The 18719-nt window shown below is 43.4% G+C and overlaps 1 protein-coding gene across 3 annotated transcripts in view; it reads left to right on the top strand.

Annotated features, from left to right (window-relative positions):
* The window catches only part of LOC109906618 (TBC1 domain family member 14-like), a 63965-nt gene that overhangs the window by 36796 nt on the left and 8450 nt on the right, over nt 1-18719 (top strand). For all 3 annotated transcript variants that reach the window (XM_020504418.2, XM_020504420.2, XM_031792229.1), the window contains 3 exons: nt 11072-11199; nt 14871-14953; nt 16702-16926. In XM_020504418.2, the coding sequence (XP_020360007.1) occupies nt 11072-11199; nt 14871-14953; nt 16702-16926 (436 nt within the window). The remainder of the gene's footprint in view (nt 1-11071; nt 11200-14870; nt 14954-16701; nt 16927-18719) is intronic.

Below are 18719 nucleotides of genomic sequence, written 5' to 3'. Positions count from 1 at the left end.
CGATATTCGATATTTTCCTTGCCAAAAAAAAAACAATACCAATAACCGATATAAAAAATGGTGGCCTTTTAGGCATTCTAGTACAGTTAAATAGTTAACACACACACATGGACGCAGTGGTCTAAGGCACGGCATCTCAGTGTAAGAGGCGTCACTACAGTCCCTGGTTCGAATCCAGGCTTTATCACATCCGGCCATGATTGGGAGTCCCATACGGTGGCGCACAATTGGCCAAGTGTCATCCTGGCCTTTATTGTAAATAAGAATTTGTTCTTAACTGACTTGCCTAGTTAAATAAAGGTTACACACACCACACTGACCAAAACGTTATTTTGTCAGCATTTACCTATGTCCCCATTACAAGTAAAACATAATCAAAATCTATTTCTTTCACTTACTTGCTGTTTCATTGTTCAGTCGTTTCATTCTCAACCAAGAGTTCTATGGAACGTCATTTGGGCCTTTGCTATGGAACGCCGTTTGGATCTTTGCGTGTCATAAAAGAAACAATGACCAGTAGATAACACTATTTGACGTGTGAAATAAGCTTGTTGACCAATCAGGACCTGCACGTCACATAATCATGTAACACGTTCATAATTTTTTTTACATAGTGTAATCAATGTGTAATAACTATCACTTGTATTTCATGTCACAACGATTCATCGATACGTATGCTATGATGCTGGTAAAGTTGTTTTGCGCACCTACAGTGCTGGTCATAAAAATAAAAAGCTAGCTAGCTCATGGATGTATGGATGCAATCAATGTTCTTCCCAAAAAACATAGCAAAACGACATCTGTGTCAGTAGCTATAGTTAGCTAGCTAACTAATATATAGCTAGGTGTCATCTAAAATAACCGTCATTTATAAGAGAGTTTTTACTTGATTAATGGTGGTTAGACCCATCTATGTGAAGCTAGCCATAATAAGGATTAGCCACAATAGTGGACTTGCGGTTAGCCTTCAAAATAAAAGTATGGCAGAATTCGACTGTTTGTATTAATTTTCATCACTGTCAATGGCATACTTTTATTTTGAAGGCAAACGGCAAATTCCACTATTGTTTCTAGCTTCACAACACATAACCATGTCCGGTTGAGCCTCACTAGCCAGATGAAACTCGCTGGCTGCTTATAACGTTAGCTTTGGGCAACAGGGTTAAGTAGCTGGCTAGCTATTTATTTTCATGAACTGAAGTTCAATTTCAATTGACGAACAACAAGTGACAAACTAGCTAATACTTACTCACAAGGATTCCTAAATCATTGCTAAGAATAATGAAAATGACGAAAATGACGAAAAATAATGAAAATGAAAATGAGTTTTTACTGGTCATCATTTTCAGGCTGGTTGTATTGGTGCTAGCTAGGTACCAAGCTAAAGCTAGCTACCCCAGATGTTGCGGTTGAACAAAAGATGCTTTATTACCAATGCGGTATTATAAACATTGTTCGTGGCCGACGTTTGCTTGTTTGCAGACTTTTTTTGGACAGCTCTGACAGTGCTACTGTATTTTTTTTTTTTACACACAAAGACCCAAATGGCATTCCATAGTATGTATGTCGTGAAGCTAATAGCATTGAAGCTATTATTGTGTAACACCGGTTGGGCAACATCTGAAAAATAGCTCCCTTTGTAGTGTGTACCAGTGCTTGACCAGTCGGCGGAAGTCAACATCACCCACGACAGAACGGTTGACTTTCAAGGGTAATGAATTCCATTATTTTTGCTTTAATGGATTTGGCCTTTTTGAGTTGTCTCGCTGAAATGTTCTTACTCTTTCAAATGACTGCTCGCCTTGTTGACTGCTCGCTCCACACAGCAGACATTGTGGGATAGGTTAGGGATACTGTGTTCACATGTAGCGCAACATTTTACGTGGTGTCATTATGGCCTGTACCTACATTTATGTAGATATGCACGTCAGCTTTGACATCGGTTTTGCACATTAAACTAGACATCGATGCCGATGTTGGCATTTTTAGCTAATATCGTCCGATTCCGATATGTTCACCGATATATCGTGCATCCCTACTTATTGCTTAGTTTCTCCTTTTCTAAATGCCATCACTCAGAACACTGAGTCCTTGCCGTGTCTGAATCCTGGCTCAGGAAGGCCACCAAAAATTCTGAGATTTCCATACCCAACTATAACATTTTCCGTCAAGATAGAACTGCCAAAGGGGGAGGAGTTGCAGTCTACTGCAGAGATCGCCTGCAAAGTAATGTCATACTTTCCAGGTCCATACCCAAACAGTTCGAACTACTAATTAAAAAAATTACTCTCTCCAGAAAGAAGTCTCTCACTGTTGCCGCCTGCTACCGACCCCCCTCATCTCCCAGCTGTGCCCTGGACACCATTTGTGAGTTGATCGCCCCCCATCTAGCTTCAGAGTTTGTTCTGTTAGGTGACCTAAACTGGGATATGTTTAACACCCCGGCAGTCCTACAATCTAAGCTAGATGCCCTCAATCTCACACAAATCATCAAGGAACCCACCAGGTACAACCCTAAATCTGTAAACAAGGGCACCCCCATAGACGTCATCCTGACCAACTGGCCCTCCAAATACACCTCCGCTGTCTTCAACCAGGATCTCAACGATCACTGCCTCATTGCCTGTATCCGCTACGGAACCGCAGTCAAACGACCACCCCTCATCACTGTCAAACGCTCCCTAAAACACTTCTGTGAGCAGGCCTTTCTAATCGACCTGGCCCGGGTATCCTGGAAGGATATTGACCTCATCCCGTCAGTTGAGGATGCCTGGTCATTCTTTAAAAGTAACTTCCTCACCATTTTAGATAAGCATGCTCCGTTCAAAAAAATACAGAACTAAGAACAGATATAGCCCATGGTTCACTCCAGACCTGACTGCCCTCGACCAGCACAAAAACATCCTGTGGCGGACTGCAATAGCATCGAATAGTCCCCGCAATATGCAACTGTTCAGGGAGTCAGGAACCAATACACACAGTCAGTCAGGAAAGCAAAGGCCTGCTTCTTCAGGCAGAAATTTGCATCCTGTAGCTCTAACTCCAAAAAGTTCTGGGACACTGAAGTCCATGGAGAACAAGAGCACCTCCTCCCAGCTGCCCACTGCACTGAGGCTAGGTAACACGGTCACCACCGATAAATCCATGATTATCGAAAACTTCAACAAGCATTTCTCAACGGCTGGCCATGCCTTCCTCCTGGCTACTCCAACCTCTGCCAACAGCTCCGCCCCCACCCGCAGCTACTCGCCCAAGCCTCTCCAAATTCTCCTTTACCCAAATCCAGATAGCAGATGTTCTGAAAGAGCTGCAAAACCTGGACCCGTACAAATCAGCTGGGCTTGACAATCTGGACCCTCTATTTCTGAAACTATCCGCCGCCATTGTCGCAACCCCTATTACCAGCCTGTTCAACCTCTCTTTCATATCGTCTGAGATCCCCAAGGATTGGAAAGCTGCCGCAGTCATCCCCCTCTTCAAAGGGGGAGACACCCTGGACCCAAACTGTTACAGACCTATATCCATCCTGCCCTGCCTATCTAAGGTCTTCGAGAGCCAAGTCAACAAACAAGGTCACTGACCATCTCGAATCCCACCGTACCTTCTCCGCTGTGCAATCTGGTTTCCGAGCCGGTCACGGGTGCACCTCAGCCACACTCAAGGTACTAAACGATATCATAACCACCATCAATAAAAGACAGTACTGTGCAGCTGTCTTCATCGACCTTGCCAAGGCTTTCGACTCTTGTCAATCACCATATTCTTGACTGCCTTGCCTGGTTCACAAACTACTTTGCAGACAGAGTTCAGTGTGTCAAATCGGAGGGCATGCTGTCCGGTCCTCTGGCAGTCTCTATGGGGGTGCCACAGGGTTCAATTCTTGGGCCGACTCTTTTCTCTGTATATATCAATGATGTTGCTCTTGCTGCGGGCGATTCCCTGATCCACCTCTACGCAGACGACACCATTCTGTATACTTCCGGCCCGTCCTTGGACACTGTGCTATCTAACCTCCATACGAGCTTCAATGCCATACAACACTCCTTCCGTGGCCTCCAACTGCTCTTAAACGCTAGGAAAACCAAATGCATGCTTTTCAACCGTTCGCTGCCTGCACCCACACGTCCGACTAGCATCACCACCCTGGATGGTTCCGACCTAGTATATGTGGACATCTATAAGTACCTAGGTGTCTGGCTAGACTGTAAACTCTCCTTCCAGACTCATATCAAACATCTCCAATCGAAAATCAAATCTAGAGTCGGCTTTCTATTCCCTAGTAAAACTGACTATCCTACCGATCCTCGACTTCGGCGATGTCATCTACAAAATAGCTTCCAACACTCTACTCAGCAAACTGGATGCAGTTTATCACAGTGCCATCCGTTTTGTTACTAAAGCACCTTATACCACCCACCACTGCGACATGTATGCTCTAGTCGGCTGGCCCTCGCTACATATTCGTCGCCAGACCCACTGGCTCCAGGTCGTCTACAAGTCCATGCTAGGTAAAGCTTCACCTTATCTCAGTTCACTGGTCACGATGGCAACACCCACCCGTAGCACGCGCTCCAGCAGGTGTATCTCACTGATCATCCCTAAAGCCAACACCTCATTTGGCCGCCTTTCGTTCCAGTTCTCTGCTGCCTGTGACTGGAACGAATTGCAAAAATCGCTGAAGTTGGAGACTTATCTCCCTCAGCAGATGTTTGAAATTGGTATCTGAGCAGCTAACCGATCGCTGTAGCTGTACATAGTCTATCGGTAAATAGCCCACCCAATCTTACCTACCTCATCCCCATAATGTTTTTATTTATTTACTTTTCTTCTCTTTTGCACACCAATATCTCTACCTGTACATGACCATCTGATCATTTATCACTCCAGTGTTAATCTGCAAAATTTTAATTATTCGCCTACCTCCTCATGCCTTTTGCACACAATGTATATAGACTCTCTTCTTTTCTACTGTGTTATTGACTTGTTAATTGTTTACTCCATGTGTAACTCTGTTGTCTGTTCACACTGCTATGCTTTATCTTGGCCCGGTCGCAGTTGCAAATGAGAACTTGTTCTCAACTAGCCTACCTGGTTAAATAAAGGTGAAATAAAATAAATAAATAAATGGAACAAGGCAGAATGGCCAGGCATGCAAACAGACACACCGAGCCACTTACATCATCAGGAAATGAGAGAAAGTTAATGAAACCATAGATCTGAAACCTTGGCGTAATGATGCATGTTCCCTGGAGACAGGTATCCCTGGGATACCGTTGCCACCTGAGCCTCTAAAAGTGCTAAAGCCAATCTCCCTATAGGATTTCATGATTACTGTTATGACATCCTAGCTGTAGGGGTGAAATGCTAGATTTTTATTTTTTTTACCTTTATGTAACTAGGCAAGTCAGTTATTAAGAACAAATTCTTATTTACAATGATGGCCAAACCCAGACTACGCTGGGCCAATAGTGTGCCTCTCTTCGGGACTCCCAATCACAACAGGATGTGATCTCCCCTCTTTCTCTCACTCACTCACACGGCTTGAATTTCATTTCACCTTGCTAGTGGCACCTGCAATGCCGCTGAAGAGGTGTGAGATTTCAACCACCCTTCTTCCGCTCCCCTCCTCCCATTCTCTCAGTAGTGCAGGCTCACGGCTTCTCCCCCATCCCCTGGCTAGCAGGCAAGGCTTCCTCCCTACTTGCCGACAGAACTCAGGGAGAGATGGAGAGAGATTTGGGACTCCCTTTTCTTAGTGGTCCCCCCCCCCCTTCTGTGTCCTTTCAATCAGTCACCACTGTGTAGTACCAACTGCCTCTTCTGAGCAGCCCTGTGCCGTGCTCTGAGCAGCCCTGTGCCGTGCTCTGAGCAGCCCTGTGCCATGCTCTGAGCAGCCCTGTGCCGTGCTCTGAGCAGCCCTGTGCCGTGCTCTGAGCAGCCCTGTGCCGTGCTCTGAGCAGCCCTGTGCCGTGCTCTGAGCAGCCCTGTGCCGTGCTCTGAGCAGCCCTGTGCCGTGCTCTGAGCAGCCCTGTGCCGTGCTCTGAGCAGCCCTGTGCCGTGCTCTGAGCAGCCCTGTGCCGTGCTCTGTGCAGCCCTGTGCCCTGCTCTGAGCAGCCCTGTGCCCTGCTCTGAGCAGCCCTGTGCCCTGCTCTGAGCAGCCCTGTGCCCTGCTCTGAGCAGCCCTGTGCCCTGCTCTGAGCAGCCCTGTGCCCTGCTCTGAGCAGCCCTGTGCCCTGCTCTGAGCAGCCACAGGCTTACAGTGCTGTGAAAAAGTATCTCTACTTTTGAATATTTTGATACTCAATGTTATGTTATTAGATCTTAAACCAAAACCTAATATTAATGGGAACCTGGGTGAACAAATAACACAACAATGAGATCATTATTTTGTTTATAAAGTTACTCAACACCCAATGCCCCTGTGTGAAAAACTATTTGCCGCCTTACACTCAATAACTGGTTGTGGCACCTTCAGCTGCAATGACTGCAACCAAATGCTTCCTGTAGTTGTTGATCAGTCTCTCACGTCACTGTTGAGGAATCTTGGTCCACTCTTACATGCAGAGCTGCTTTTTTAGTGACATTTGTGGGTTTTCAAGTATGAACCGCTCATTTCAAGTCCTGCTACAACATCTCAATTGGGATTAGGTCTGGACTTTGACTACGCTATTCCAAAACTTTCAATTTTGTTGCTTTTTAGACATTTTTATGTAGACTTGCTGTTGTGTTTTGGATCATTGTGTTGCTGCACCTCAGCTTCAGCTCACAGATAGAAGGCCTGACGTTAGAATTCTCAGAGCAGAATTCATGGCAAGTCGTCCAGGTCCTGAGACATCAACGCATCCCCAAACCATCACACGACCACCATCAAGCTTGTCCATTGGAACAGTGTATGGTTTTTACTGTGGAATGCAGTGTTTGGTTTTCGCCAGGCATAATGGGACTCATGTCGTTCATTTGGTTGCTGTCATTGCAGCTAAAGTTGGCACAACCGGTTATTGAGTGTACGGGGGCAATTACTTTTTCACCTAGGGGAATTGGGTGTTGCTTAACTTTGTTAATTAAATAAGTATCTCATTGTTGTGCTATTTGTTCACCCAGGTTCCCATTAATATTAGGTTTTGGTTTAAGATCTGGGGTTATTTGTGAACTCAGGTTCTCTTTGTCTAATAATTAGATTTTGGTTGAACATCTAACATTCGGTATCACAAATATGCAAAAATAAAGAAAATCAGAAAGTGGGCAAATAGTTTTTCGCGGCACTGTATCTCTGAATCACCAGCTCAACTCCTGTCTAGCATACACCACATGGACTTGGGTGGGCCACCAATCCATCTCACTTTTGCCATCCATTGCGCACTCCTTTTCTCTTTTATTTCTACCGCTCTCTGTGTCACCACCTCTCTCTCTCTATATAGCTCTCTATATAACTCTCTATAGGACACTGTACTCCGAGAACTCCGCCTAAACCAACTCAGTGGCCTTATAGTTAGTGTCTGTCCAGAGGTTGGGAGTTTGAACTCCGGCCGAGTCATACCAAAGACTGTAAAAATGGGACCCCGATGTATCTCTACTTGGCACTCAGCATTAAGGAGATAGATTGTGGGTAAGGCCCTGTGATAGACTAGCGTCCAGGGGGTGTAATTGTACATCAAGCTGCCTCACGCTACAGAAACAGGATGACTGGGCTAATCAATGTTATGGCTATAAGCACCAACACAGAGCTAACCGGATCCTGTAGACTGCAGGATAGTCCTGTAGTCTTTTGTGCTATATGGCCACACACACACCAGAGTTTCCATTAGTCATGCTACGACAACAGGCTATCATTAAATGTGAAGACAGTAATATTATCAAATCAATTCTCTGTGTAATTAACTAGGAAGTCGGGGCACCACGGGAAAATGTTGTTTATAGTTGCAATTTCCCAAATTTAACTCTTCAGATATTTTCCTATTGATTAGTCTAATATTAATGGTTTATTACCTCCTCAGTCATTCCTGAATGTTGGAAACCATTGGATATTTGCACTAACCCTAGCATCAAGAATCAGCGATGAAACAAATTGACTTAATTATTTATTTACTAACTAATCAATCACAGAATTACATAAACACACTGACTTGATACACTCAAAAGTCCCTAGTGGGCTACGCCGATATGACGGCTTGGTAGACAAAGGAAAGGGGTGGGGCCAGCTCAAGAGCGAGAATCTCAGTGGACCCACGTTGACTACACTACACTAATGGAAATGATCATACTTTGAACATGAACAACCACTCATTCGAAAAGAAATAGCAATTTACATATTTACGGGTGTATGCCTTTGTTGTCCCCCTGCAATCGCCGGTCCATCTGCTGGATAGTCGATCAACAGAAAGTCTCTGGTTTGTCCACCAGAGCTCAGTCTGTCGTAGTTGTAGTTTGTTATAATGGATACGTCAGAGTACCATTCAGTCGTTTGAGAGAATGGATCTTTCTGAGTACCATTGTTCTTAGATCGGATGCGTTTACCAGACTAAAGTATTTACACAGCTGCAGTCTGAATGATTGTTTTTTAGTTTGTAGATTTCTTAACCATTTCTACATGGGGATGATCTCCACGTTCTTTGGTAGAGTTAATAACCATTTCAACATGTAGCGACAGCTTCCATGTTTTCTGGTCTAATGTACATTTTGTCAGAAGTGGGTTTCATACTGGAGTAGAAAAGGGGGCGTTCCAGGATGCCGTGTAATGTCTGTGCTCACGGGTGCGTGGCCACTGACTGATCCTAAGTTACTATGAAAATTTTTTATAATTTAGAAGACTAAGATCACATTATCTTTCCAAAATAATTTATTCTCAATCATTTATTTTATACAACATTCAGATGCAAACCCATAATTGAGAAGTGTATACCAACAAAGAAACAGTAGTGTGTGTCTCCTGTCCTTCGTGAGGTGACCAAATGAAACAAACTCAACATTGCTGTTCCTTAAGTGTCCACGGACAACTCTAACTGCTTGGAATTCTCCAACTGCTTGTCATTCAAGTGCATAGGCAACTATGCAAGCTTCAGGGCATCACACACACCACTTTGCAATGAGCTGGAGGCAGTATGCATTTTGAAAACTTATACTCAATTGTTTGAAACCTGAAGGTTTTACCTCATTATATTATGTCTTACCTTTCTTCGAAGTAGCCCAAGCCAAAATCTAACCAAACGTGCAGGCAATTATTTTACGAAGACTTCCATATGCCATTGAAGCCTGTAGCCTTTTTCAAATCAACTTTCTCATTGTACAGTAGCCAAATGCACAAGCTCCTAGTCACATTAGCGACTCATGCTAGTTGTTGCATATTTAGAGCTCCCGTCTTTCTCAATTTCTAACAGATATTTCAATCTGTCACAAATTGTGTTTTGCCGCTAATTGCATTATTAACAAACATTTGTGCGTAGGCTACTGCCTCGTGCGCGTTGCTGCGCTTATAATGTGAAGAATTAATATTGTATGCTAAATGTTCTGATTTGTTGCATGAGCCTCATTGCTTACCAAAAAAAAAAGGGATTTAGCCTAGGCTTACTGGTTGAATGAATTTGGGATCTATTGACCCACAACTGTCCCAGAGTCTGTTTGGAATAGGCTATTACTTTCTCGCACAGAAAGACATGCTGACCAACAGAATAGGTCAGCTTTTCTCCTATGAGGGATAGTAGATTGACATTTTGCTGTTCTGAGGAAAAGTCAATGTGGGCATAGGCGGCACATGGGTTTCAAATTTAGGGAAGCTAAATTTCACAATTTTCACCATAGAAATGCACCTTTATAATAAAGCATTCCATCCTTGTATTTGCAGACAAGATAACAGCCTTCTATTTCTAAAGTGATTTATTAGATAGTCATAATTTAGGCAAAAATAAATAAAACACTGTTCGCAAAAAAGTGTTCAGTGCAGCGCGTAGTGGCTTAGAGTAGGCTATAGGCCTATGTTTCTTCTCCTATGCACAGGGAAATGTTGGCATTTTAAACACACTTCCTTCAATTCTACTACACATTCTATGACTGGAGACATTAGCAGAATCTTTTTTTAATACGACATAAATGACAAGGTAGACTACTCTGCTGACACTGACAAACAGACCAATAAAAAAGACGTCTGACCAGGCCTGGTATTTCGGGATTTTAAGGGCAGGGCCATTTGGCCTTCAAGAGGTGCCCAATCTGCTAGTCAAATTGATTTGAAACCTGAAAAACGCTAGCTGTTGTGTTAACGTGTTAAGAAAAACATAAGTGTATGTAAATACATAGTTAATTAGCCTACATGTCAAAGTGTAGGTGATACCCTATGCGTATTGGCCACAGTCTGTCATGTCCAGACCAATGCTGACAGGAGGGAGGTGCCAGAGAATGTAGCAGGCTAAACTCATTGTTCATCGGAATTCAATAAGAATGGAGCACGCTGATGTATCCGTGTTGCATTTTCTGTTAAGATGAGTTTCCATAAGCGAAATGTGATTTCTGTCATTCTGTGAACCGTAGGTGGACGCCCTAATCATGTTACACAACCAATGCATATGGGTCCGGTCAACTTCTTAAATGTCTGGTATATTCGAATATTTCCCGAAGGAAAACCCTGTCAGTGTTTAAATGCTCCCATGCCTGGAGGGCTAATGGTCAGGATGTCTCGCGCCCCACTCTGAGCTGCGCAGGAGGCGTGACGGGGACACACTCATTAGATAGGTGCCGCTAAGGGCCAAAGGGCTGTAGTCACGCTTCTAGCAGGGGGGTGTGGAAGAAAAATAAGTGTGTGTGTGTGTGTGTGAATGGACCGAGAAACAAAATAAAGGTCTTTAGAGGAAAGTGAATGTCAGACAGCTAGCTTTTTTCCTTCACCAGACTCTACTCTGCTCTATATTGGTATGCGCGCATGCGGTTTTTGTCTAAAGGACTATGAAACTAAAAGTGGCAGATACGACCTTGGCAAATGAAACCAATTTATCTTGTGACGCATGATATTCCACTGTACGTGTGTTAAGTGTGTGTGTGTGTGTGTGTGTGTGTGTGTGTGTGTGTGTTTTGTCTGTCCTAGGAATATGAAACTAACAGTAGCAGAGATGGACCTGGCCACAGTCCCCCGTCTCCTAGACAGAGTGTGAGGAAGAATCTGGACTTTGAACCCCTCTCCACCACAGCACTTATACTGGAGGACCGCCCTGCGTATGTACCACACACTGGAGGACCACAATGTGGCCGTACCTCACACCTACACACACACACACCCACGTGTATGCACAGAAACACACTTATACACTGGAGGACTGCGCTGCGTAAGTACCACACACACACACACACACCAAGAACAGAGCAGCTTATCACTGAGGCAGGAAGGAGTTAGCGGCATTTCTTCTGAGTCATGGATCCGAATGGCTTTTCCCTTTTGTTGTACTGAGTACATATGGGATTGACTGTCTAGCCATGATAAATATGAGACCAGCCCAGCTCTCTCCCTGATCTCTGCCGTGCTGCCCTCAGGGTGGGTGTCTTGGATGGGTCGCTCTCTTTCCTTTTTCTCATACACACAGTATACAAAACCATTGCCCTTTCCATGATATACACTGACCAGGTGAGTCCAGGTGAAGCTATGATACCCTATTGATGAAATTTGTTAAATCCACTTCTATCAGTGTAGATGAGGAGGAGACTGGTTAAAGTAGTGTTTTTAAGCATTAAGACAATTGAGACATGGATTGTGTATGTATGCCATTCAGATGGTGAAAGGGCAAGACAAAATATTTAAGTGCCTTTTTGAACGGGGTATGGTAGTAGGTGCAAGGTGCACCGGTTTGTGTCAAGAACTGCATCGCTGCTGGGTTTTTCACGTTCAACAGTTTCCTATGTGTTCGGAGGTTTTTAAACCGCCCGATGGTTTAAATCAGTCAATATAATCGACAACTATAATCAGCAAGCGATATGAATCAGAAAGTGGGATGCCGCCTGACTCACTAGTTGGTCAGAAGGTTCAAATCAACGTTTCATATCGTGGTGTTAGATGTACTGTAGATCGAATTGCAACCAAGAAATGTTCTTCCCTATGGGTCATATTAGCGAGCGATCCCAGGGTAAAAACACTTTTTTTTCCGTACCTTTGGCGAAGGGAAAGGATGTCAGAAGATCTTCTAGTTTCAGTTACAGCACAATGAAAAATGTCATTACCGCCTACTCAGAAATTACGATATGATAGGTTGATTTGAACCTGACCAACTTGTCTGATTCATATCACTTGATTTCTGGTGATTGTTCTCGATTATATCGACTGATTTGGTTCTATATGGGGTGATTAAACAACTAATTGACCTACATTCATTCTATTATTTTAATTCCATTCGGTTCGTTTTTTTTCTGTGCTCTCAATGTGTACTTTCTCTAGAGAGAAATCAGACCAAGCCCGAACTGTGCAATGTAGTAGGGAGTTGGAGTTTCCAACAGGCCAATTTTCTACATAGTTTAGTGCAGAAAATGTGGTAAATAACTACAACGACTATAATCTATTGCACGCCTACTTGTCTGTAGAGGGAGAGAAGAGACAAAAGAATGCACGATATAGAGCAGCTTGCGAAAGTATTCACCCCCCTTGGTATTTTACCTATTTTGTTGCCTAACAACCTGGAATTAAAATAGATTTTTAGGGGAGGTTGTATCATTTGATTTACACAACATGCCTACCATTTTGAAGGTGCAAAACATTTTTTATTGTCAGTACTTTGTAGAGCCACCTTTTACAGCAGTTACAGCTGCAAGTCTCTTGGGGTATGTCTCTATTAGCTTGGCAAATCTAGCCACTAGGATCCTTGCCAATTTTTCAAGGCAAAACTGCTCCAGCTCCTTCAAGTGTGATGGATTCTGCTCGTATACAGCAATATTTAAGTCATACCACAGATTATCAATTGGATTGAGGTCTGGGCTTTGACTAGGCCATTCCAAGACATTTAAATGTTTCCCCTTAAACCACTCGAGTGTTGCTTTAGCAGTATGCTTGGGGTCATTGTCCCAGTCTCTGGATAGACTGAAACAGGTTTACCTCACAAATTTCCCTGTATTTAGCACCATCCATCATTCCTTAAATTCTGACCAGTTTGCAAGTCCCTGCCGATGAAAAACATCCCCACAGCATACTTCACTGTGGGGCTGATGTTCTCAGGGTGATGAGAGGTGTTGAGTTTGCACCAGACATAGCATTTTCCTTGATGGCAAATCAATTTATAACATTTTTGACATGTGTTTTTCTGGATTTTTTTGTTATTCTGTCTCTCACTGTTCAAATAAACCTACCATTGAAATTATAGACTGATCATTTCTTTGTCAGTGGGCAATCAGCAGGGGATCAAATACTTTTTTCCCTCACTGTAGGGGGTTTAGGGGGTTTAGGGATGGAAGAACAAAAACCATATAGTGACTATCAAGTGTTTTACAGACAATATTCCGTTCACAATTCAAAACAGTTACAGCCACCGTGTCAGACTCATCAAACTCTGATACTTGTACTATGGTCAGCGCTTGCAAGATCCCCTGATCCACTGTTAATGACAGTACAGCATCCGTCTTCAGGATTAGCTTCCTGGCAAGACCCATGGAATGTTCTTCTCAATTGATAAAGTAACTATGCTCGAAATGTGGTGCCGCCTGTCCGTCCGGAATAAAAAGCAGCCACTGTTCTCGGATGTCTTCATTCTTCTGAAAATAGTGTAACGTTAAATTTAACACTATGACATCCAGTACCCTGCACAGTGTGCTTTTTCCGGTATGCTGGTAAGTAGCTTGCTTGCTTTAAGTCACAAGACAGATGAAAAAGGGTTAGTTACCACCCATGTAACTAACTGTTTGTAAGCAAAGCCCTGTGATGCGTACATGTGGTGACAGTTTTAAGGCGTTACCACTGCTTGACTTGAGTACCGGCACCTAAAATATTCTACTGCTTGAACTCCTGTTCCTCTTTATAGAGTATTAGGTCAACAGTATTGTGAAGCTCCTGCACCTAAATATTAACCGTGCCGGCACCCAAAATGAGTACCGGTACCTATTTCAGTCCGAGTAAAGCACTGGGCGTTACATATTTTAATTAGTTACAATTTACATGACGTTACATAATGACAGAAGTGACGGAAGTAATGCCTGTCTCCTGAATCCAAGCGTTTGACATTGGGGGAGGGGACCAGTAACTTTATGATCAATTTTGTCAATTTACCAGCTACAGTCATTTCTAATACTTGGGTCAATCTACTGTGAATTGGTTTAATCTAAATATCATCCAATTTGATGAAAAACATGATTTTCACTCTTCGGCTCGGTTTGAAGAAAACATTTCGGAACTTAAATTGTAAACTGTGATTATTTTGTAATAACCAAAGGAAAACCAAACCGACCTCAAGAAGCACTAGTCGCTCAGCACTATTCCTTTACATACCCCTGCCCCCCCCCCCCCCTCTCTCTCTCTCTCTCTAACTGCAGTGCAGCAGGACCATGTAGAGAGAACCTATTAGCAGCGCTCTGTCTCTCTCTCACACTCACACATATACCAGCCTAGCCCATATGGTTTCCTAACTTATAAGAGAGGTGGGCTAGGTACAGTTGATAGTAGAGAGAGGCTACTGAAAGTTTAATGCCCCTCTCTTTCTTCAGTAGAGAAGGTGTTTGTGGCTGTAATCCTGTAGAATATTTAGAGGTGCAAGTGTAAGGTGGTGTCTGTGCCAAAATGGTGGTAGAAGTATGTTGTCTCTCTCTCCCTTTCCAACCCCCCCTCACTCATTTTCATTGCCTTTCTTCTCCTCTAATACCCCACCATGAATAATGTGAGGGACCATGTTCAAACCTCACTCTCTGTTGTGTTGCAGTAACCTGCCAGCCAAGCCTGCAGAAGAGGCACAGAAACACAGACAACAGTATGAGCAGATGGTGGCCCAGGCGAAGAAGAGAGGTGTGTATTTATATGTATTCATCTGGATCAAATCCGGCCATTTAAAAACAAAAAAATGATATCCCTCACCCTCATTGCTCTTAAAAATCCTTCTGTCTTGACCACTCATAGTCACCTCCCTGATCAAGGTCCTTCTCACCCGATTGCTCAGTTTTGCCAGGCGGGCAGCTCTAGGAAGAGTCTTAGTGGTTCCAAACTTCTTCCATTTAAAAATGGAGGCCACTGTGTTCTTGGGGACCTTCAATGCTGCAGAAATGTTTTGGTACCTTTCCCAGAAATTTTTGAAAAAAGATTTTTGGGCTTTGTTATTAAGGGGTATTGTGTGTAGATTGATGGGGGGGGGGGGTCATTTTAGAATAAGGCTGTAATGTAACAAAATGTGGAAAAACGGAAGGGGTCTGAATACTTTCCGAATGCACTGTAATTCTTACAGTTGAAGTCGGAAGTTTACATACACTTAGGTCATTAAAACTTGTTTTTCAACCACTCCAAATGTTTATAGAGAGATTATTTAACTTATTATTCAATGTATCACAATTCCAGTGGGTCAGAAGTTTACATACAGTAAGTTCACTGTGCCTTTAAACAGCTTGGAAAATTCCAGAAAATTATGTCATGGCTTTAGAAGCTTCTGATAGGCTAATTGACATTTGAGTCAATTGGGGGTGTATCTGTGGATGTATTTCAAGGCCTACCTTCAAACTCAGTGCCTCTTTGCTTGACATCATGGGAAAATCAAAAGAAAGCAGCCAAGACCTCAGAAAACAAATTGTAGACCTCCACAAGTCTGGTTCATCCTTGGGAGCAATTTCCAAACACCTGAAGTTACCACGTTCATCTGTACAAACAATAGTATGCAAGTATTAACACCATGGGAACACGCAGCCTTCATACCGCTCAGGAAGGAGACGCGTACTGTCTCCAAGAGATGAACGTACTTTGGTGCGAAAAGTGCCACTCAATCCCAGAACAACAGCAAAGGACCTTGAGAAGATGCTGGAAGAAACCGGTACAAAAGTATCTATATCCGCAGTAAAACGAGTCCTATATCGACATAACCTGAAAGGCCTCTCAGCAAGGAAGAAGCCACTGCTCAAAAACCGCCGTAAAAAATGCCAGACTACGGTTTGCAACTGCACATGGGGACAAAGATCATACTTTTGGAGAAATATCCTCTGGTCTGATGAAACAAAAATAGAACTGTTTGGGCATGACCATCATTATGTTTAGAGGAAAGGGGGGGAGGCTTGCAAGCCGAAGAACACCATCCCAACCGTGAATCACGGGGGTGGCAGCATCATGTTTTGGGGGTGCTTTGCTGCAGGAGGGACTGGTGCACTTTACAAAATAGATGGCATCATGAGGGAGGAAAATTATGTGGATATATTGAAGCAACATCTCAAGACATCAGTCAGGAAGTTGAAGCTTTGTCTCAAATGGGTCTTCCAAATGGACAATGACCCCAAGCATACGTCCAAAGTTGTGGCAAAATGGTGTATGTAAACTTCCGACTTCAACTGTATATGGTAATATCATAATTCGAATGTATAGTATAAAGCTGATGTACTTATCCAATGTGACTTACTGTCTTGCGTGCAATATATTATTATTTTTTACATATGGATGGTCCCGGGAATCAGACCAATTACCCTGGCGTTGCAAGCACCATGTTGTACCAATTGAGCTACAGAGGACCACATATTTCTATTATATGGTTGTCTAACACTCTCTCTTCCCTCCCTCTGTAGATCTCAAGGAGGCCCAGAAGAGGAGGAAGCAACTGGAGGACAGGTGCAAGCTGGAGGAGAGCATCGGCAACGCCGCCCAGACCTGGAACCAGGAGATTCTGCCCAACTGGAGTGCCATGTGTACGTCTCGGCGGGTCAGGGAGCTCTGGTGGCAGGGCGTGCCCCCAAGTGTCAGGGGCAAGGTCTGGAGCCTGGCGGTGGGCAACGAGCTCAACATCACCCACGGTAAGACACACCTCTCACTGTAGGCCTAAATAAGAATTTGTTCTTAACTGACTTGCCTAGTTAAATAAAGGAAATAAACTATAATAATAATAATACCGGAGGTCTTCTTTTCAGTGTGAGTCATTGGAAAAACCACCCCCTCCGGTGGCCCATTTTGGTTGTGGCAAGCCAAACCTAATGGGATCATGTGTCAGTGTGACACACACAGGGGTTTGTCTTTGGTATTCAATTACAATGCCAAAGATAGATTGAAGAGTGAAGGTACACGGCTGAATGCTCTCCTGATACGAGAACGAACTGCATCCCAATGAGGTCACCTGACTCAGCTGGACACGCACGTCACACTCTCTCTCACACACACCCACACCAACACACACACACACACACACACGCAAATTTGTGGCCTTCACTTTCACTGGGATCTTCATATTAATAGCTCCACACAGACTTGCTGTGTGTGTGTGCACTCTTTCTCATACATTTTCACTACTGAGGTGAAAGCCCTGAGGGACTTGCAGATAAGGCCAGTCTTGAGCTGAGCTACATGGCATCCTAATCAACCTATGTCTCTCCCTCTTATGTCTACCTACATGGATTTTTCAGTTTTTTTATTTTATTCTTGGGGCGGGCTGTCTAAGCGTTATTTATGTTCACACAGTGTTTTTGTAATGAATTTTCAGGATGGAAAAACAATTTTTGTGTAAACCTAAATGACTAAAACCTGATTTTTAAAAGTTTTTAAAAGTATGTATAAAACATATATCGATATCTAGATATATATACATTTTTATAAGATGTTCTTTGAGAACTAAAAATTTACCAAAATAAAAGGAATTTAGCCGTATTGATTTAGCTGTTTATGTTTGTGCAAAAAAACACATTAGCCATGCATGGCAAAATGCATAGAATTGCAGGAAAATCACTTTAAAAATGCAAACATTTCCCTACACCGCCAAGATGGGGGGGGGGGCACAAAAATGTTTTCTCAAATTCAGCCCAGCGCTGAAACCAAGGGCCATTGATCTACATGTATACCTCAACAGAATATGAATGCGTTTATCTATTGCTCTGGCAAATAATCAGAGGTGTAACTACAGATTCAGACACTCTCAGAGGACAGTGGAAGTTGATAGGAAAGCTTATTTATTGTGTACAAACCAGCAAGTTTCGACTCGTTGGCCTTCCCGCCAGAGTTCTACAGAAAGAAAGACAAATCATGAGGATTTCAATCGGAAGTGTCCATCTGAGTTTCTTGCCGCTGTTCCACAGTCTCGATCTATCCATGGCCGTGTGGGCGACGCATGGCTGGTGCTAGTTAGGGTTCATAATGCAGAGACGATATCGGTCTGTGAAGTCTCCTGTTCTTCCATAAAGAGCCGACTACAACTTTGCTAACGTCATCACAAGGTGATTCAGGGTTGTGAATGAGGCCTGGTCTGTGTCCAAAATTGCCTTGGTCTATTATGTAGAAATATCTCATTACACAGATTCAATTACTCCTCACTAGAGGGCAACGCCAGGTCTAGGAGGAGGTCAGTAGATAAGCACAGCGCCATTGAGACACTGCATAGGTCTTTGATAATGGAGAGAAGACCTTGAGAATGTATTCAGGCTTGATGTGCTGCAAAAGAAGGCTTTTTATAGGATTACTGTCATTGGCGTAGTCCCCGTCTGTGATTTACTCCAATGGTAATTGGCTCAAGGGCAGGTTTTATTTTGTGTGTGTGTGTGCGAACGTCTGTGTCTGTGTCTGTGTGTGTAATAAAGTTGTGATGTATTCTATTTGTCCACAG

The sequence above is a fragment of the Oncorhynchus kisutch genome, linkage group LG16 (genome assembly GCF_002021735.2).
Source record: "Oncorhynchus kisutch isolate 150728-3 linkage group LG16, Okis_V2, whole genome shotgun sequence".
NCBI lineage: Eukaryota > Metazoa > Chordata > Actinopteri > Salmoniformes > Salmonidae > Oncorhynchus > Oncorhynchus kisutch.
Note: the sequence above shows the minus strand (reverse complement) of the source record. Positions and strands in the feature narration are given on the sequence as shown.